Below are 21433 nucleotides of genomic sequence, written 5' to 3'. Positions count from 1 at the left end.
ACAATATAACCGTATTTTTATTTAATGTTGTATAAATTTTAAATGACAAAAAGTATATACAAAGAATGTAAAAACACATTGTTAAATTTTTTTAATAAATAAATGATTTTTTAATATATACTTAAAATGTAATATATATATATATATAATATTTTTTATTAAAATATATAAATTTAATACATTAACAGCTTTAAATATTATAAAGTTTAGTAACAACATTATTATTATGTACTTAAAATGTATTGATGTTGTTTATATAAAAAATATGTTTAAAATATATTTTAATTTATTAATGATAGAACAAATTTAACAATAATATACTAAAATTAAACTTTTAGAAGGAATAATGAATTAATACAAGTACAAACCACTTTTTCGCAAAAAAAGACAAAATCCAATTTAATATATAGAGTTGGAATTTTATAGAACACCAACTCACTTCAATCTGATTGACCAAATTATACAGAACACCATAAAAAGCATATAATTAAGGTATGTTTGTTTGTATTTTTAAAAAGGATTTTTCTTATTTTAAAAATGCAAATAAACATATTTCTACTCTTTTTCAAATATTTTCTTAACCCATTTTTTATTATAAAATTAATTATATACTAGTCATGATGAATATTAAATGAAAAGTGAGTTAAATTATTTATTAAAATTCAACATAATCTATTCAAAATGTTGTTTATACCTCTATTATTTTATCATTCAAATTTTTAATGTAATAATTAAAATATTATTAATATTTTATTTTTTGAACTTTATTAATTATTTTTTATGATACCCTTTATACTATATTTCAATTAATCGATTCAAAACACACACCAGTTAATTATTAAGGGTGGTTTTTTTTTTTTAATGTTATAACAATGACAATCAAGCAAAAATAAAATTTAATACTAAGACGTCAAATAATACTGTATAATTTTATTTTTAAATGAATTTTGCATTAACTTAACTACGACTGTGTGCCCTATATATATATATATATATATATATTTATATATATATCCTAAGCCTTAAAATTATTTTTAAAAAATATATCGGCCAAATGATAATATTATCATAAATAATAACATGTTTATGTCTACTGAATAAGTTATATTTTAAATTGGGTAATTATTTAATGACGATTTATGCATTTTAAACGGTGTCAACTACAGGTATAGACTATCAGTGTAAATTCTTCGTATTAATGAAAAACATAATGGGTAATTAAGAAAAATCAAACAACAAAAATATAACTATTTGTGAGGTATTGAACAAATTCTATAGATTGTCAAGGTAAGTTGTGCCGTAACTTGACGGCACAAGAGAAAAAAGCGAGCCCGCTTTACTTTAATTTGATTTTTTTTAAGATATACTAAATGGATAATTTCCAAAAGCAAATATCCCAAAAGTGTAAAAGAAAGTTTTATTAACCTTGTGTTTTTACAATTAATTTTAAATGTATAAAAGTAATATTTTTTATTCAAATACAATAATATATTTTTAATAAAAAATTATTTTAGATGTTGAAATTCATTTTTAAAAATTAAGGTGAATAAAACTGTAGACAAAAATAAAAGTAATAACACATTAAAGACTCATCCATGCTATTAAGCAAAAAGCTGTTCAATCCAGAATGGATGAAATTTAATGGCTAGTTTGGCTTGTGCGATTTATAATTATTGAGTGAACTTCACAGTGAAATGTTTATTACATGTGATCATTAATGGATTAAGGATTATAAAGTTATCCTAAGTCCAATTTTAATCAATACCACCAGATCGACATCCAATAATATATATAATGTAAATTTTCTAAAAATAATTTATACTATAAATTTAACAATAAAATTTTAAAAAATATTTTTTTGACTTTATTAAAAATAAAATATTAATTTAAACTAATTATTTATTGATCAATGAAATAGTAAATATATTTTATTAGTTTACATGTATCTTCTGCTAAGAACTAATTCTGTTACAACCAGGTAAAGATACTGTTTTCTGAATATTTAATCTCTCTCTCACACACATATATATATACATATATAAATTTTTATTTAAAAATCAAATATTTATATATCTTTTATAAATTCAATTACTTTACTTTTTTTATTAACTTAAAAAACAATTTTTCATATTTTTAAAAAATTTAGAAATATTTATTATTTAAAAGTTGTTAGTTCTCATAGGAAATAAAATATTAATAAATAAACACAATTTATTTATTTCAAATAAATAAATATTATATACACATGGGACCGTTTCTAGCAATTCCAATATTTCTATGAATTTTTATATAAACCCTAGTAATCGTAAACCTGAGGGGTTCCCTTGCAAGTTGCAAGTTGTAACGGAGGCACACTCCTAAGCTGGTGACGTAACCTCAGAGCTTCAGCGATGGCGGCAAAGAAGCAGCTGGCCGGAGACACCAAAAAGAGAAAACGAGTAAATACTGAAACTCACGAAGCTCCCTATAATTCCAAGCTCGTTGCCTCGAAGAAGCACAAACCAAACTCTGCTGGTAAAGAGAAGAAGAAAGCTCCTCTTACGGGCCGAGAACGTCGACTTCAATCCAAGGTTCTCTTCTTTATTAAACCTGGTTTGATATTACGGAATACGTGTTGGTTGGACATTTACGATTTGGCTTTGAGCGATATATGTTTTGTTTTGTGTCAATTATTTGGTGATTACTTGTTTTTTATTGTTCAATTTCAGGAACTTGCAGAGGCTAGGAAAAAGAAGAGAAAGCGGCATTACACTCTTGAGCAAGTGAGTTTCTCAGTTTTTATTTACTGTTCTTTTATCAGTTGAATTGAAATTTGTGTATTATTTAATTTAAATTCTGATTAATTCTAAATAGGAGCTTGCACGTCTATGGGAAAAGATGAGACGTCATGAAATTGCTAAAGAAGACAGAGCCAAGTACGTTCCTTTATATAGGACTGATATTTACTTTATGGCATGCTATTTTTTTTTTCTTTTTGTTTTTATTTTCCTTATGTTTTACTTTGGATTTTTATATAATTGAAGGTTAGTGACAGAAGCTCTGCAAAAGATGAAGGGGAAGATTCCAGAGATTGCAGGGTCTCACATATCATCTCGTGTTCTTCAGGTATATTTGTTCGTATCTGTTTTTCCCCTTGCCATTCAGTTTCAAATCCTTTTAGAGTGTGGCTTTGAGTTTTAATCTTTTGCTTTCTTTTTGTTTTAATGGAAAGACTTGTGTCAAGCATTGTACACAAGCTGAAAGAGATGCAGTATTTGAAGAGCTTCGGCCACATTTTCTAAATCTAGCATACAATGCCTATGCTGTTCACTTAGTAAAGAAGATGCTTGACAACGGTAATGGTCTTCTTGAATTGATTCATACACCCTGTTGTTTGTCAGTGTCACCTTTTCTTCTAATCAGTTGTCCTCCATTTTCAGCCTCCAAGAAACAACTAGCAGGCTTTATCTCAAATCTCCATGGTCATATTGCTCCTCTTCTTCGCCATATGGTTGGATCAGTCGGTATGTAACTTAGGTTTAAGAAGTATTTTGTGGTTGTTCATTGTTTGCTTAAGATATTACTCCGCAGAGGAACCTTTTCTTTTTGAATTTGTCTAGCTGCTTATTGACATGAATTTTAGTTGAAGCTAGCTTGTTTAGGATTTGAGAGAGACTGACAAAGATGAAAAAGTAAATAATAATAATAATAATAATAATATTCTTGACGCGTTTCTGCTGATTTTTATATTTTGATACGAAATTGTCAATTTTTTGAATGTTCAGCATTTGGCCAAAGTTAACGTTCCTACAATAAGTTTTGTGTATCTATTATGCAGTTGTTGAACATGCTTATGAGTTAGCAAATGCTGCACAAAAACAAGAGCTGCTTTTGGAATTATATTCCACGGAACTTCAGTTGTTTAAGGATCTAGTCTCATTAAAAGAGAGCAGGTAAAGACTCAACTGTTAGGAATCATGTTTTAGCATCTAGGATAATGTAGGTATCTATGTTACTTCTAGTTGTCAGTTGTCACATACTTAAAATGATTACTGGAATCTGAAATATAGAAATGTTCTAATGGAGAGAGTGAAAGAGGATATGCAAAAGGACATATCCAACCTCTGCAAAAGTTTCATAGAAAGAAAAATTTCTGTTTTAACTTATTTTATTTATGAGACCTACTTATATTTGAATGCCTTTTGGGGATTTTGGGAGGTGCTAGGGGTTATAGGCTTGTAGAAACTCAGAAGCAAATTTTGCACCTTATGCAATAAATAGTTAATTGGTTTTTGACTTTTTGCTCGACTGGAGATTCCTTATATTGACTACATATTAATAATTTCAATACTACTATATATGAGTACACTGAAGAATATGCCATCATACCATGTGTTTTACATTAAATAGACTCTGATAGATTACATAATTAAGTTTAATTTGAGATACGTTACTTAGAAACATAGTAGGTTAATTTGCTAAACTCAACTTTCGTTTATATACTTGTAGATAAGCAATTGCCTAATATTAATTTGTATTGATACTTCTATTTTATGAAGTTGGCAATGTATAAGTTAGTGTCAAGGACAATTTTTGCTTGCAATAGTTGCTCCTCTCCCTGAATTTATGCTACTCAATCTCATTTATACTAGTCATGTCTGGGCATTTAAGAGAGTCAATATAGAGTTTCCCCCCCCCCCCCCTTATTGCTGGAGTTTTTACTTAGCTTTTAATTGCATGTCAGATTATTGGATGTAATGTCCAAGTTGGGTCTCCAGAAAGGTTCAGTTTTGCGACATATGACATCAGTTATTCAGCCAATTTTAGAGAAAGGGATAGTTGATCACTCTATCTTACACAGAATCTTGCTGGAATATTTTAGCATTGCTGATAAGGTAGTCTCGCTTTTCACAAATATTTCTTCATGCTTTTTATTATGGGAACAAATTTCACCATGGACAATATCTTCTGTTATCTAAATTAAGTTTTTTTAAAAGTCCTCTGTCACAGATATAATCCAACAGTTATCAAGTCCACTCATTGTTAGAATGATTGGTACAAAGGATGGAGCTAAAATTGGAACTCTGTGTGTAAAATATGGGAATGCCAAGGTGTGTTTAAGCAACTTCTTTCTTATTATAATAGAAATGTGTAGAGTACTCATGATGATTGAAGCAACATATGATTCACTCTTCTACTTCACCCTCTATTCTTAGGAAAGAAAGAAAATTATCAAAGGATTGAAGGGGCACATAGACAAAACAGCTTATCATCAATATGGGTGCATGGTAAGTGATTTTATCTAAGGTGCACATTACTTTTCTTCTTGTTTTAGAATGACTTATTCCCAACTTTAAAAGAAGCAATAAACTCCCTTTATCAGGAAAAGAGAATCATGTTATTGCCTCCGTCTTGTAGTTTCTCAGTAGTTACCTTCCATTCTGATTTTAGTAAAAATAATCAATTTCTATAATTAAATTTTCAGGTGCTGGTTTGCATCCTTTCAGTTGTTGACGACACAAAATTGATAACAAAGGTTTGTTTGGATTTGTTCTGATTCTGATTTTCTCATCAATAGTCACCATTCCTGTATAACAAAATTTTAATTTCATATTAAGCATTAAAGCATTCTTTTTGCAGGTTATTATTCGGGAGCTTCAATCAATTCTAAAGGAGCTTGTTCTGGATAAGGTTTCTTCTACCATACTTTACATATGATATTGCAAGTTTTTTTTTATCCTTGCACCCTAGCTCCTTTGAACCTCACCTGTAAACAACATAGAAAGATTATTTATTCCATAGCGTTATGATATGTGTTTATTATCTTCTGGTTGTATGTTTGTCAGTTCTGTTGTTTACTTTTGAATTTTACAGAATGGAAGGCGTCTCTTACTCCAATTACTACATCCCAATTGTTCACGTTATTTCAGTCCAGATGATCTTGCTTCTCTGAATTTGTCTATACCTTCTCTGTCTCTCAAGGTGACTCTTGAATCTACCTTATCTATTTTTTTAGTACTTTGAGGCAGCTATATTAGTCACACTATTCATTTTTATTGCTTCCAGGATCAGTCAGAAGCAAGCACTGTGACAGAAACTTCAAAGGCTTCACTTGTTGACAAGGAGTCCAAGGAAGACATAGAGGTGGCAGTGGATGAAGTCAACAAAGATAAAACTTCTGTGGACGATTCTGACCTAGCTGAGAGTGGAAAAAAAGACCCATTTGTAAGAAGGCAAGAGCTATTGATCAAGAGTGGACTTGCAGATGTAGGTTAATTTAGCTTTCCTTCTAATAATTTATTTATTTTTTCACGTTTCACTTTTGTTTTGTACTGATGCTTGTCTCTTTCCTTGCCTTAATATTTTGTTCCTAATTTAATTTGTTTGATAAAAGAAAGATCCTTTACATTGTTCTTTTATAGCGTTCACATAATCATTGATTTTGATAATATGTAAATTTGGGACCAGGTCAATTACTTGTGAATTGTGAAGTTGTGCTGAAATTGACGTTTTATTGTGACTTTCAATGCAGAATCTTCTTGATATATGTATTGAGAGTGTGGAAGAACTGATCCAGTCAAATTTTGGCAAAGAGGTCTTATACGAGGTAATAGAGGATGATGTTGATGTTATAATTTCAGAAGTTTCATAAATTTGTTACCAAGCATTGCCATTTTGGTAAATTCAATTGTACATGCAGGTTGCAGTAGGCGGTTCTGGTGGCATAATGCATCCAACGCTGGATGATAAGATAAATTCTCTCCACAATGCGATAGCATCTCTTGCAGCAAAGCCTAAACCAGAAGATTCACAAGAGGAGCATGTCCTTGAAAATTTCCATTCAAGTCGAACCATTAGAAAACTTATTTTGGATTGCCCCAAGTTTGCTTCGACCTTATGGGAAAAAGCTTTGAAGGGGAAAAGTGAGTCATGGGCGCATGGCCACAGGTATGTTTCGATTACTCATTAGATTATTCTCTGATGAAACCAGGGTGCTAAGGACTAATTTCATGCATTTTATTTTTCGTCTTGTCATCATGATTGCAGCTGTAAGGTTATTTCTGCATTTTTGGAATCATCAGATCCGAACGTACAAAAACTTGTAAAGAAAGAGCTGCAGCCTTTAATTGACAATGGAATTCTCAAGAACCTGAAGCCCAAAGAACAAGCAAGCCAATAATTATTATGTATGGAGAAGGAAACTATATCTGCGTGGGGCAGGTTTGGCACACGACATCAGGAGCTAACACACGATAATGAGCTTCGATTCTGGATTTGTAGAAGATGAGTTCAAAGCACAAACTAAATTTTACTGAGAAAGCTGCTGTCGTAATTTTGACAACCAGAAGAAACACTGCAAGTTTTTCATCCACATTACTTGATGTAGTGATATACTTCTGCATATTTTGAAATGCAGCAATTTTGCAACACGGAGTGTTACTGGTCTATTTTACCACCATGTATGTCTTGACGTTCTGACGGTAGTCGGCCGTTATAGTTTGATTTTTCAAGCGATACGCCACCCATAATTTTTAAGTAATCAATGCATTTTTTACACTTGGAGATTATAAATGAGTCCCACGTATCATTACAATTTCATAATGAAATGCAATTAATCCTTTAAAGAATCGAGAAGCTGACAATCACATTGCGTTGAGTGAATGTGTAAAAATGTTTCGAGCTAACATTTTGATGGGACAAAAGCGAATTTACTAGCAAACATACTTCTTGATTTGACTTCAAAAACAGGAGAGGCATGGTGCACTCCTCCCACGTCATTGTGCAGCATATTATTTCTCTGCAGATACCAAAATGTCGAAGAATTCTTGTAAATATTACTCCTCACATGAGGGTAGCCTTGATACAAGTAATCCGATGGATTGAAAATTGGCGTTTCTTTCTCAAATCTATGCACTGACTTGCTTCTGTGTAGAAAGCCAACAGGATTATAGAGTGGAGATTCTTCCCTTGACATTGAATTTGTTCGCAAGCAATTCTCTATCACCTTAGCCTCGTCTTTGAACCTCTCTCTCATGTCCCTAATATTTCTCCAAAGTTTAAAAGATCTTGATCTTCTGATAAAATCCCATGCCTTGAAGCTTAAACCACTTGAATTGCCCGGGGCATTGCTAGATGTATACGGAATTCTTTTGCACTCGAAGCAGAAACGCTTATATCTCTCCAAGTCAAAGGCCTTTCTCTTTGCTGCATTAGATAGACATGTATACGCCTACAAGAAAATGAGGGGCTAGGGATGAGATTGTGTTTCCTTTTACTCGAAACTGGGTGGGAATTCATGGTATATGCCTATATGGGGTGCTCATCACACACCCTCAATGTTTAGAATCCCCAAAGATCGAATGTTCACCAAGTCATTGTTACCATACTAACCTCAGAAACAAGCTTGAAAGCAATTTCAGCCTTGGGATGTTTATTCTTATCTGGATGAACTTGCAAAGCTAAGGACGTGAAAAAAGAAAAACTTCTCATTATTCAAGGGAGAGAGAGAGAGAGAGAGAGAGAGAGAGAGAGAATGCAAACTGCACATAACCATGAAACTTGTTAAACATACCCAGTTTATGGTACCGCTTGCGAATGGCATTCACCGCTGCATTTTCTTCCACCTATATGGAGAGATTTGGCATCATAAAAAGAAACCGATAAAAGGTTCGTTTGAAGAAGAAATGTTCAAGAACTTACTCCAAGAATGCAATACCAGTCAACGAAAGTTGCCTTGGATGGGTTTGAGAGAAGTCTATGAACACATACCACAGAACGTGTAGAAATGGAGCAAATCTCTAATACCAACTTGCTCTTGGAATCTGATTCTTGTCCCATTTGAGAGTGATATGATTGTGGAAATATGGAAGTGAAGGACAAAACGAAAAATTGAAAAGGGGTCACAAATAGTGAAGGTGGTTTCCTTTTGTTGGTTTTCAGAGGGCAGTAATAAACAGAGGTTTAGCGGTTAAGAAAAAAGCGCAATCTTTGCGGGAGAGATATTTGACACTGGATCAGTTGGTGGGAACATTCAAGTTATGAGATAGAGAGGTTAACGTTAATCTCTCCAAATGGCACTGTTTGAGAAGGGTTAGGGAGGGACATTTGGCCCTTACGTTTTTCTTTTTTTCACGTTTAAATTTAAATTTAAATCCAACTAAAATCCTCTTTTATATAGGGATATTATATTATATTAGATATTAGTTAGACTAACCAAACGTTGTTGTTCTACCGCTTCCTATTATTTGTAGCAACCAACAACTAGCAAGTAGTAACTTTTTGTTAGGCTGAAAATAGAACCTCCTAAGCAAATGTGACAATTACAGAAGTTCAGCGGTTGTTCTCTTGAGAATTTTGAAAGAATGATTACTCATGATGTTGAACTATTTGTGTGTCTTGATTAATCCATTTACCAGTTCTTCTTCCTACTTTTAAAGAATTCTCTTTCAGGGTCTATTTCTAGTATTGCTTTATTTTGTCAGGTTTGTTAGAGTATTGTGGAAAATTAGAAACTCAAAAAACATGTATGAAATAGAAGCACCCTCTGTTTTTCTTCATAAAGGAAACCCCTTTACTTGGAGACCCATAACACATATGCATATGAAACGTGACAATTACCGGTAGAAAATGCATGAAGGGGAAGGGCTTTGGAGGCTATTGTGGTAGGTTTATTGCAATATTATATTGGTACTATATCTTTAAATTCAACGAGAAATTACCCGTGAAGATGAGATGGGAGCGTTCAAATTGGGTGACCCACTCATATAATGCCCGGTTGAAGCTAGGCTAAAAAAGGTACTCTGGGTAGGTTAAAAGAATGATCAAAATAGGTCCCTACCTTGCATCCCTTTCTTCAAAATCAAAGAGCGTATCAATTTTCCATCTTCTTCTTATAATTCATTATGATAGCTGTTTACATTGCATCTGATTACTTTTTTTTTTCATGTAAATTACCTGCTAAAGTTGGTTGTTCACTAACTGATGGTTTAGTTATGAATGGTTTGGTTGAAATTATTTATAAGGAAATACTTTTTTTGAATGTTTGAAAAATAATTGTTTAAAATAAAAATGTTCATGAAGTACTAAATAAGCATTATGGAAATTTGTATGAAACCTACTAAGAAATTAGGCTCACATAGTGTATTAAAACTCAATGGAATTGACCTAATAACAAAAAGTGTTTTAAACAAATCATAAAACTGAGAATTTTCACTTCGTAAAATCATTGAAAATGTCATATTCATTATCATGTATTAGTTGGGCCTTAGGTGAAAATGTAACAACTATCACTGCAGTGTCTATGAGAGGAAAGTTGGTTTGTCCAGGTTCAAGTTGTTGGATTTAGCCCTGAATCCTCAAACAGCTTAATACCTTTTTCAATTTCCTAAATTGAGAAAAAGGGATTCCCCACATACAATTTTTAGTTTGATCAAACTAGGGATGTAGCTGTACAAGTTATTCTATTTAATATTCCCATGATAAGAAGTTGCACAAGTTTGAATCTAAGAAGTTGCACATTGGTAACTGAGGATTTGTTTCGAGTTTTGCAAAGATAGGCTTTGTTTTGAATGGAGACAAATGCCAGTATGGTAAGATGGTACAAGTTTTATTATATTATTATGCAACTCTCATAGCCCAATATACAGTTCAACAATGTTCTGGAATTCAAAATCCAACGCTAAAAATTTCCGGAAATGCGGGACAGGGTGGAAATCGAAATATCGAAAGTCTATGCAAACTCTTAGTCAAAATAGAACTATTTACAATAGGATTAAGATGTGTGCTTATATTAATTTGAAAATACTATACACATTATAAGAAATTAACTCTCAACGTAAAACACAAAGCGCTTTAATCCAATGATAAGAAAAGCATATTGCTTTGGACGTCTTTGGAAAAGAGAAAAAGAGGACAAATAACATAAAATAAAGAGAAAGTGAAAAGTTGAGAGTTTTTTACGTAAATACGACTCAATAAAGGATTCTGAATTGGAAATGAAGATACCACCGTTACATTCTTTTACGCATGAATTGGGAGACTATTCGTGCATGAGAATTGAAAAGAACAATGAAATGACGCATCGAGTGAAAAAGATGTCAAATTAGTAAGGACGAAGACAACAAATACTAGAGAGAAACGAGAGGCTTCTACTTTAACCTTTTCTTATTGAAACTTTCCTCTTTTTTTCACATTACTTTTGGCTATTTGTGATTTTATAAGTGTAATTTGTTTTTTTATGTTATTTCATTGTCCATTCCAACTCTCATGTAATTTCTATACATTTCCTTTATTTCAATCATATCAGCATAATTATTTTACTGTATTGTACACCAAAATATTTAGTGGGCCGATGTGTTAGGCAAGGCCCAACAAACGACGATGTCTACAGAGGTTCATGACTAGTCGATTAATCTAAAAATCTATGATTTTTCTAATGGGTTCTGATGTTGAAACGGTATGTTTGACAAAAAAGAAAAGAAAAGAAAGAGGACTTCAGATAAAAAGAGAAAAATAAAGAAAATTTTATTTTCAATAAAAAATTATTAGTTTAATAATTTTCAAATAAAAATGATAAATTAATACAAATTTAATGTACTGAAACATTATACCATTTCTTCATTTAATAATAAAATATCTATCCTCGTATTTTTTTTTATCTCTTTTAACATTTTTCAATAATAGCAAAAAAAAAAAAAACTTAAGAAGACCGTATGTATTTTTAAAGCATTTTGAGAATATTAGTTAAAAAGTATTTAATATTATATATTAAATGCCTTACATTATTATGCCTATTCATTTATACTTATCCATGTTTTAGAAAAGCACTATTAATTAACTGTTGCTTTAAAAGTTTAAATAACAAATTATTTTTAATCTAATTTTGAATATTTTATGTATTTATTATAAACAAGAGAGAAATAATAATAGAAATTATATTCAAAATTAAAACAATAATATAAAAATAATATTGATTTTTAAAATTTATTTATGATATTTTAAAATTAAAAACTTTAAAAGGAAGAAAAAATGACGTTAAAAAAATTACATAGTAAATTATTGTTGTATTTAAAATATAATAAATTATACTGAAATAGAAATTAAAAATAAAATATAAAAATTTGAGGTACGTAATAGAGTTTATTTAAGAAGTTTTATAGAATTATTGAACTGAAATTAAAAACAAATAAATTGCTTAATATAATAAAAAAAATGTAACATTATACCAAGTGTATAAAATAAATTATAGTAACTTGTTACAATTAGTATTTGATTGGAGATGCCTAATGTTATTCTTTCTTGAAAGAAATATCAAAGTAAAGTACCCAATTCATCTGGGCATCATGATTTCCGATGAGTGATGACCCAGACAAGCAAGGGCATTTTCGTCATAATCCAACCATGCTTCTTCCCACAAAGAAAGCCACATTCTCCTGTTTTCTTATGATATCTTCTCTTTCCATTTCTCAAACCTCCCTTCATGACCGCCGGAGCAATGGCCACGGCCGCCGGAGCGGCGGTGATGCTGTACCTCATACTGAAGCGGAATACAGCAAAGAAAGAAGAAGAAGAGTGGTCGAGATCGCGGAGGTGGAGGGTGAAGCCGGCTCAGGCGCCGACAACTCTGTTGGAATCGATTGCGACGTTGTCAGAGACGCTGAGGTTCACTTACTCGGAGACTCTGGGAAAGTGGCCAATCGCTGACTTAGCCTTCGGAATCAATTACTTCGTGCGCAAGCAGGTGAGGTGAATTTCGCAAATAACTGATTATTGACTTCTAATTTAGGGACTGAGAATGGAGTGTTTGAGTTGCAGGGTGATTTGGGAGTTGCAAGTGTGTATGGTGGAAACGGCTGTGTAGAGCTGAAAGGAGCTGAAGTTGTTGCAGAGTTGCAAGAGCTGTTGAGGTTGTTGACGTTCTGTATGCTTTTCTCCAAGAAACCGTTTACCGAGTTTCTAGATTCTTCTGGATTCTCTTTCGACCATGTCCTTCTCCATAAGCCCAAAGCTCAGGTACCTTCTTTTATGTGTGTGTGTGTCTGTTGCAAACCAAATGAATGAGTCCAATCTAAAAAAAAAAATGGAGAACGATGATTTGCACGAAAACAGTTGTTTTGTTGTAGCAGTTATTTTTGAAAAAATTTTAAGCACCCATGTATTTTATATAAATATATATACACACACACACGCATTCCCCCCATAATTTAATTTGGATATTAAATCTTATGATCGGAATCTTAAAAAATAAAAATATTTTAAAAATAACACGTATTCAAATTGTTTATATTTAGAAATCCTACCAAATATGATAGAATTTGATTTGATTTAAATAAATAAAATGTTTTCCTTGATTAACTTTTTTATTTTTCAGCGTAAAATATAAAATAGCAAAACGAAACCAGTAAAATTTAGTGAGTTCCAAACATAAATATTGTTTTACAAGTGAATTAAAATCTCAATTTTTATAATGAGTTACGACACAATTGATTTCTAAATCCAGTCAAATCATTTCTAAGATAGTGGTTCAGAAACAACCTATCAGGTAATAATTTGGGTACTTTATCCTTCTTCTCGTTGCTTTTTAAAATCATCTTTTCAGGATTCTAATTTGATAAAATAAAAAAAAATCTGACAGGAAATTGATGGGAAAAAAGTGTTTTCAAGGGTTTGATACGATGGCTATTTATATTGTTAACTGTCGAGCGTATTGCTCGGATTAATATACGTATCTTAATCATGTCTAGGCGTTTTTGTATATTTTATTTCTGAAATTATTGCGGTTACTTCTTTGGTCACTCTATTTAACTTAATCATGTTCTACTTTTCGTGCTACGTTTTTTAATCCCTTCCCTTTGTGATTTCATGCTTTAACATCTTTCTTTCATGTTTCAACTGCTAAACTCTTTTTACAGTGTCATCATTTTATTGCTCAATAGTAACACAATTTATTTCATGTCATAAAATCTTGCAGCTTCTGAAGCCTGCTTTCACAATTATACGTGATATGCAATCAAAATGTTTCCTTCTATTGATCCGGGGAACCCATAGCATAAAAGACACGCTAACAGCTGCAACGGGTGCTGTGGTCCCTTTCCACCATTCCATTTTAAATAATGGGGGCATAAGCAACTTGGTTTTAGGATACGCTCACTGTGGTATGGTTGCTGCAGCTCGGTGGATTGCTAAGCTTTGCACTCCTACACTACTTAAGGCTCTTAGTGAATGTCCTGACTTTAAAGTCAAGGTATTGTTCTCCATATTGGTAGAAGAGTATTATAATGCTACAGCCCTATATTTGAAGTTAGTAGTCTATCTTTTCTTTATTTCTTTGTTTACTACTTTTTCTATCCTTTCACTCGAGTCCCTCAGTCTTTCTTCAATGTCTTTTATATAATCTTGCGACTCATCGGATTCATGCCTTCTCGTCTTCCCATAGATTGTCGGGCACTCGCTTGGTGGTGGTACTGCTGCACTGTTAACATATATTTTAAGAGAACAAAAGGAATTATCTTCAAGCACCTGTGTCACATTTGCCCCAGGCATGTAGTCATATTGACTTTACATGTAAAGTTATTATTGAATTGAATAATTAGCTATTTCATTTGGATTTGTATTTTCTAATTCACCTCATGATCTTTTCTAATTGTGCTACCTTGAATTATCCTTTTTTTATAATGGTCAAATGTGTTGGCCATGAGCTGGTGCTGTTGTTACAGTCAGTTTGGGCCGCGATATGAGATTTCAATTATGTGTGTTAAACATTAGTATTGTGACATACAAGCATGAGATTTGTACAGCTATTTAGCCTGATATTTATTATGATTTATGACAAAAGTCGTTTAGTTTCAAGTATGAATGCCTATTTTGACTTTATAATTGCAAAAGAGACAGAAAGCCTATTTTACCATTATATAGTGTTGATTGTGGAATTTCCTTTATAACATTGAATTTTCTCTAAAATTGAAACTTTGCCTTTCTCGTCATTATCATAATTGCTGAAGTCCTTTCATAATTGTCATTTTTGCAGCTGCCTGCATGACATGGGAGTTAGCTGAATCTGGGAAGCACTTTATCACCACCATTATAAATAATTCTGACTTGGTACCCACATTCTCAGCTTCCTCTGTTGATGATCTCCGCTCCGAGGTGCTCTAGCTAGTTCTTCCAACCCCAGATGATTTTGGCAAACATGTTCCTTACTGAAGTTGGTTTTTATTAGGTTGCTGCATCATCTTGGCTGAATGATTTATGGGATCAGGTCGAGCATACAAAGGTTCTGAATGTTGTCTACCGCTCAGCAACTGCACTTGGATCTCGCTTACAATCTATATCTACTGCAAAGGACAGCGTAATTGGTGCGGGTGCTATTTTGCAGCCAGTAACTAATGGCACCCAGGTACCTTCAAGCTTCCTTGTCTCTATTTGGCATTTAGAGTACAAAGTGTACTTCTGGCATATAGCTTCCAGTGAGGTATTCACCAGACACTGGCAAAAGTTTGCAGTTGTGCACTTGCAGAGCTGTTATCCAACCATAGAAAAATAAGAAGGGACAGTTGATCCATTGCACTTGCAGCAATTCTAGTATTCGAGATTTCTATGAATTGTATATCTCCTTTTTGCATGGGGAGTTCCCTATATAATGTGTCTTTTAGCTTATAGATATCCTGCTTTAAACCTGCAGGTTGTGATGAAGCGTGCACAAAGTGTTGCTGAAGCTGTTATCAAAACTATGGGTACACGCCGTCGGAATATTAGCCCATTGCCAAACTCTAAATTAGAGAACTTCGCTGAAGCTTCTCAAGTACCCGAGAGAATGAAAGAATTTGTTCTGACCGAAACGCCTGTGCTGAGTAAGGATGAACACATCTCCTCAAGTGGAAGATATGGGCATGATGCCATAGATGAAGAGGAACAACTCATTGATGCTAATGAGTACATAACCACTTCTTCCCCGGTAGATGACATCACTGAAAGCAAATTGTGGTACGAACTAGAGAAGGAGCTTAAAAGCCGGGACAATTCCCAGAACAGTCATGCTCAGGAAGAAGAGGTAGCTGCTGCAAAAGAGATAATTGAAGAAGAGAATCAGCTTATTGATGCTGCACAAGGTAGCAGCCATCCAATCACAGCATCTGACGACTTGGATAGCTGTCGTTTTTATCCACCAGGTAAAATCATGCATATTGTCTCCTTACCCTCGTCTGATGACTCTACTTCAAACTCCGTTGAGGACCATGTCAACTTGTATGAAACGCCTAGAAAGCTGTATAGCAAGCTCAGACTTTCAAGAACGATGATAAATGATCATTACATGCCCATGTATAAGAAGATGATCCAATTATTAATCCAACAACTAGAGAAAGATGATACTGTGAAATAGAATGCCAAATCTATATAAATACTAATCTTATACATATTTGGAAAAAAACAAATCGTCCAAATAGATGAATGATCCAGAATCAATACTTTTATGATTCTCATTATTTTGCATTCGTCATTTTAACTCGCCCCAGAATATTAACGGAAAACTTGTACATTAATGAACGCAGTTAAGGGCTTAAGCTTTAAAATAATATACCATAATTATAGCCAATTTTGGACCGTTTTGGTAGATAGCTTCTCTTGAGGGGAGAAGCTTCCAAAAATTGACGGGCAACTCCAAACCAAAGTAGGGTAGGAATTACCCGTCCGATATTTGTGTGTTCGATATAATAGGTGTTGGCACGACCCGCCGTCTCAAAACGATCATTGACGAGTCACCTTTCACCCCCTGACAGAACAGGTTAATATGAGGATAAGTATGCTTGGTTTATTTATAGAAGCTCTCCACTCTTAAATACACAAAATATCCGATGTGGGACTTGCGACATAACCTTGTACTTCTAAAAATCCAATCGTGAACGCTATTTATGAAGTCTGGGATCATGTATGTTTCATCGCTATTTGTTTCTCTACATATGTACTGATTGTAGTTGACGTTTGGGAGAGACCTGAAGGCTTGAGAGATATTTTTATCCCTAAACGCTTTGTACAAGAAAAATGAAAATGATAATATATTGCAAAAACTGAATAATTGTGTATTAAAACGATTATTTTATTCCATTTTATTTCTTTTTTTTTAATACATGAAATCATGAAAATAGAAATTTTATGCTTCTCTCTGCACATTAATTACTAACACGGTATATGACATTAGTATTTAAATAGTGATTTTCTCGTGTATTACACGTACTGTATTAGTATTATTAACTTAAAATAATATTTATAAAAGATAAAACTATATTATATTATAATTTTAAAGTTTAATAAATTTGATAAATTTTAAAAATAATATTTTTATTGTATTAAATTAAAGAAATAATTTTTAATTGAGAAATAAATAATGAAAAATATAAATTTTAAAAATGAAGATTGAATTTTAAAAAATAAAATGCAAGAAAAGTCATGTGATACAATAAAAAGATTTCTCAATATTTCCATTTAATATAGTCCCTAAAAACTATTTATCGTTGGTATTTATGTGTCATGAATTTGAAACAACTGGATATTCCTATCCCTTTGTCCCATTATATATATATGCACAAATATGAGGATTTTTTTTTTTCACATCCCAATATTCTTTGTCTCTTACCCATATACCCTTGTACACGAGTCTTGATTTTTTTTTCGCGTGATTAACAGAAAACGATCCAACCCAAGCGCACACTTCTTATATCATATTACAGGAAATATAATGGGATGTAACAAAAAAATAATTTGAATCAAACATTATTCTATAAATATTTGTTGAATGGGCACTGTTACGAGCTTTCATTCGCGAAATATTGATTCTAAATATTTGCAGGGATCTGCCCTTAACAAATATTTAATATATCTTCATTCTAGAAAGCACGATTCTTGGTTTTGTAACAACAACCTCTTTTCATTCTCTCTTGCCACCCCTATTCAAAATTCGTCGCAGTTACAGCAGCAATATCTTCTGTCTAGACATTTCAATAAGAAATAATGAGAATAGTCAAATTCAGCAATGGCATATGTCAAGGTTCTGCCTCTAGAATTGTATCATCTAACGAGTCTCATCAACCACCATAACGGGTTTTCAAAGATTCCGGGGGTTCTTCTTCCATGATTTTTGTACCCACTTTTTCCAACTACTGGCGTGTGGTTGTTCTACGATCACCAAGAAAGGTATGATCCAAAAAGTTGTTGTAAGCTTCATCTCCAAGGCTTTTTGCAGCCAGGACACTGCAATAATTCATTACCATCATATAATTTTACAAATAAATCCCTAGATATATGCCTTTCCTTGGAATATAACCAGAATTATACTGCATGATAATCATTGGATATACACACATCAAAATACAATGGCTAACTTAAATAAAAAACTAAAATAATGGTTATTAATTTATAATAGATAGTAAAGTTAATGATTTTTTTTTACTTTTAAAAATCTCTCTCCTCTCTTTTTAAATAAAAAAAAATATCAGAGAAGAACAAAAAAACAAATGTAAAGAAATACTCAAAAAATTATCAAAAAGCTTACAAACAAAGATTTAGATAATTTTTTTAAATCCTTATTATGTAAGAATTATGAAATTTAAAATTTTTTTAAATTGCAAATCTAGAAGAAAATTAGGTCTAACGTAGGATTAGTTTGGAATGTTTATTTGATATGCTCAAACCCAATAAGTTACTATAGTATTTCCATCTCAGTATTTCGAATATAAAAATAAATAAATAATAAAAACCTCACAAGCATTGACTTTACAGTCATCAATTAATTGATATAACAGACTACTTACCAGTGACGAAGATAAACACGGCATGGTAAAACATCATCCCGCCAAATCTTATGGATCTTAAATTCTCCATATTGTTGAAAATATATTTCCCTGCCCTCTATATTGGAAAAGACATGGCACCAGGTTTTAGATCATAAGTTCGATCACAAGTACACAAATTAGGAATTACCTTTTTAAAACAAAGCAATATTATGAAGTACGTTGTAACTCTAATTGTTCTTTAAAGATCTTTATACAAGTTTTGTATATTTTACTATGTAAAATTATGAAAGATAATAAGAACTTTCTTCTCATTTCGTTACTCATAAAATCCTAAGCCTACTGCACTTCAGTGTTTTTGCATAATCTACCATTCTCTAACCGAATAAACATGCAAACTGTAATTAACATTACCACTGCATTTTAAATTGAAGAATTCCTCATCTGTGGAAGAAGCACAGAGAACCTGCACTAGGGGCACACAAAACCATCAAACATTAACACCATATCTTAGGAAAAATCTAGCAACAAGTAAAAACCAAAGTTACTAAAGCTAAGGATAAGAAGATTGCTAGAAATGTAACATTTGAATAACATACCGCAGGATTGATGAAGGGCTTCCCATCTAGTGATTCAGGGATAACCTATAAGAGACAAAACTAACATCAAATTATCTTTAGAACTCTTGAAGCAGGTGTCAAATTGGATAATACTGTACTATCATCGGAACAAAGTCATAAGCAACTTCGATAAATAAACAATAACTCACAGGTAAAAAACGATATTCGCGCTCCCTTTCAATAAATGCTGGAATCTGAATCCATTAAAAACAAACAATATATTGATAAATTAAAACTAAAATTTATTCCCACAAATAAATGAATTCCTGTCATCTCATCCCATATGAAGGCCAAGTTGAATCTGAAGAAGTAGCCCTCACAAATACTTGAAAGTTTTGAAAAGGCAGTACCTCTGTTATCTTTATCTCAAAAACAGCCACTACAATGATTTCACCTTCACACGGCTCAACAGAGAGGCCAGCAATTTCCTGCAACCAAACAAACCCAAGAGACTCAAACATTCCAAACCAATATCACATCATGAAAAATTAAATATAAAAATCAAGAATGAACAAATTTTGTTTTAAAACTAAAATACAAAACTGTTTTCAAAGGTTTAAACTTAAAATACATATTTGTTATCAATTTTTTTAAGTAAATGATGAGGGATGGAAAAGAGGACCTCAGTTTTGATATTGGCAACACCGTGAATGAAAAAGAAGCCTCCGACAGCGTTGAAGACACGACGGAAGCCGGTTAACTTGGCGATTTGGAAGTTAACGAGATGCGGGAAAGTGGTTTTTGCACTCTTCTCTGTGAGACAACAAAGGACATTGACACAATTAAGGTTAGTTAACGGAGAGGGACACTCACGGTTGAGGAAGAGGATGTGGTGCGTTAGTTACGACTTAGTGGAGAGGAGGGAACCGTAGCCGCAGATGGAAATGTAACCGTCTGCGGAGGCTAAGGCCTCGAAATCAGAGTGGTGATTGAGGGGAGAGAGCGTGGTGATGGCCATCGGAAGAAGATTCACCCACACCAGTGGATTGGTTGGCGTCAACGCAACAAAACAAAACAAGACTAAACTAGCATTTTATTCCTGTTTTGACTCCAGTCCACGTTTTTAAGATATTTAAAATATTATTCTAGTCTGTAATGTATTATAGTCTCTAACTTAAAAAATCGTTACAGGAAGCTAAATTGTTACGTTAAAACTAATTTGTTATTCATACAATTAAGTCACTGTAAATTATTAGTAACGAGTAACTTTATTATATGTAGATATTTAGAGTTTAGATATTTATCTTTTTAGCTTTTGTGACAGTTTCTTAACAAGTTTAGTATTAAAAATTAAAATATATGAATAAAAAAGTTACAAACTAACATAATATTTTAAATATCTTAAAAGACTAACATGTTAAACTTAAATTCTCTTAAGAGATAAAATGCTAATTTAGTTAAAACAAACAAAAATACATACACCCTTTTATTTCTGTTAAAGTATGAAAAGCAAGGTATGAGTGAGAAGTAAGGTTTAGAAGAGAATATTTTTTAAAATATTAATTGATATTTATATTTAAAGAAACTATTAATGTCAAATATATTTATTTAATAAAAGAAAATTTCTTTCCCAAGCTCTTTTTTACAAAAATCCAGAAAACAAAATAATGAAAATGAATTATCTGAAGCTAGCAAAATTGCGGCTTACAGTTCTGCTTAAGGGAAAGGTGTTTACTCTTGTACTTTCACATTTGAGGGGCATCAGATACCCTTTGTACATGGCTTAATTTTATTGATATAATTAAATTATAATTTATTTTTATTATATTTATTTTTTATTATAAAAAGTCTTTTAATATTTTTCTTATTACAAAAACTTTTTTAAAGAAATAACAAAGAACTCTGAATTTATAGGTAGGTTCTGTTCTTCTTTTTCAGCTTTTGACTAAGTTTTTTTTATCATTAATTTTCTAGTTAAATTCTTAAAAATGTTGAAATATAACTTAATTTTGTTGTTGTTGAGTTTAGATTCAAAGTTTAAAGAGTCAAAAACTAAAAATGGAGAATACAGTAATGCCTTCAACGATTTCGCTTCCACGACTCTGCTATGGT

General features: G+C 32.1%; 4 protein-coding genes across 5 annotated transcripts; 2 read left to right on the top strand and 2 right to left on the bottom strand.

Moving 5' to 3' along the window:
* The first annotated feature begins 2302 nt into the window (after window positions 1-2302).
* LOC113846405 (pumilio homolog 24) lies at window positions 2303-7545 on the top strand. 2 transcript variants are annotated; one of them, XM_027474619.1, is made up of 17 exons: window positions 2303-2570; window positions 2709-2762; window positions 2854-2915; window positions 3024-3105; window positions 3212-3335; window positions 3420-3503; window positions 3818-3932; window positions 4724-4874; window positions 4977-5090; window positions 5196-5267; window positions 5465-5515; window positions 5620-5670; window positions 5854-5961; window positions 6046-6246; window positions 6512-6586; window positions 6680-6927; window positions 7027-7545. In XM_027474619.1, exons 1-17 carry the CDS (start codon window positions 2391-2393, stop codon window positions 7157-7159), a joined length of 1905 nt encoding a protein of 634 aa, XP_027330420.1. In that variant the 5' UTR covers window positions 2303-2390; the 3' UTR covers window positions 7160-7545. The 2 variants fall into 2 exon arrangements, with proteins under 2 accessions (XP_027330420.1, XP_027330421.1); XM_027474620.1 differs by having other exon boundaries at window positions 7062-7512.
* Window positions 7546-7660: 115 nt separating this feature from the next.
* On the bottom strand, window positions 7661-8933 carry LOC113874683. The gene is made up of 4 exons (XM_027512896.1): window positions 8680-8933; window positions 8552-8603; window positions 8371-8438; window positions 7661-8209 (listed from the first exon to the last, which is right to left on the bottom strand). Exons 1-4 carry the CDS (start codon window positions 8815-8817, stop codon window positions 7661-7663), a joined length of 807 nt encoding a protein of 268 aa, XP_027368697.1. The 5' UTR covers window positions 8818-8933.
* A 3524-nt stretch (window positions 8934-12457) lies between these two features.
* LOC113874682 lies at window positions 12458-16357 on the top strand. The gene is made up of 7 exons (XM_027512895.1): window positions 12458-12718; window positions 12793-12990; window positions 13949-14221; window positions 14414-14516; window positions 15005-15123; window positions 15197-15373; window positions 15659-16357. Exons 1-7 carry the CDS (start codon window positions 12458-12460, stop codon window positions 16355-16357), a joined length of 1830 nt encoding a protein of 609 aa, XP_027368696.1.
* Window positions 16358-18128: 1771 nt separating this feature from the next.
* LOC113846317 lies at window positions 18129-20339 on the bottom strand. The gene is made up of 8 exons (XM_027474416.1): window positions 20227-20339; window positions 20004-20127; window positions 19732-19809; window positions 19531-19575; window positions 19361-19405; window positions 19176-19227; window positions 18783-18879; window positions 18129-18222 (listed from the first exon to the last, which is right to left on the bottom strand). The coding sequence occupies exons 1-8, from the start codon at window positions 20337-20339 to the stop codon at window positions 18129-18131; spliced, it is 648 nt and encodes a 215-aa protein (XP_027330217.1).
* Window positions 20340-21433: the final 1094 nt, after the last annotated feature.

The sequence above is a fragment of the Abrus precatorius genome, unplaced genomic scaffold (genome assembly GCF_003935025.1).
Source record: "Abrus precatorius isolate BTA unplaced genomic scaffold, Abrus_2018 Scaffold8, whole genome shotgun sequence".
NCBI classification, from domain to species: domain Eukaryota; kingdom Viridiplantae; phylum Streptophyta; class Magnoliopsida; order Fabales; family Fabaceae; genus Abrus; species Abrus precatorius.
The sequence above is the reverse complement of the archived record's forward strand: the minus strand, read 5'-3'. Positions and strand labels throughout refer to the sequence as shown.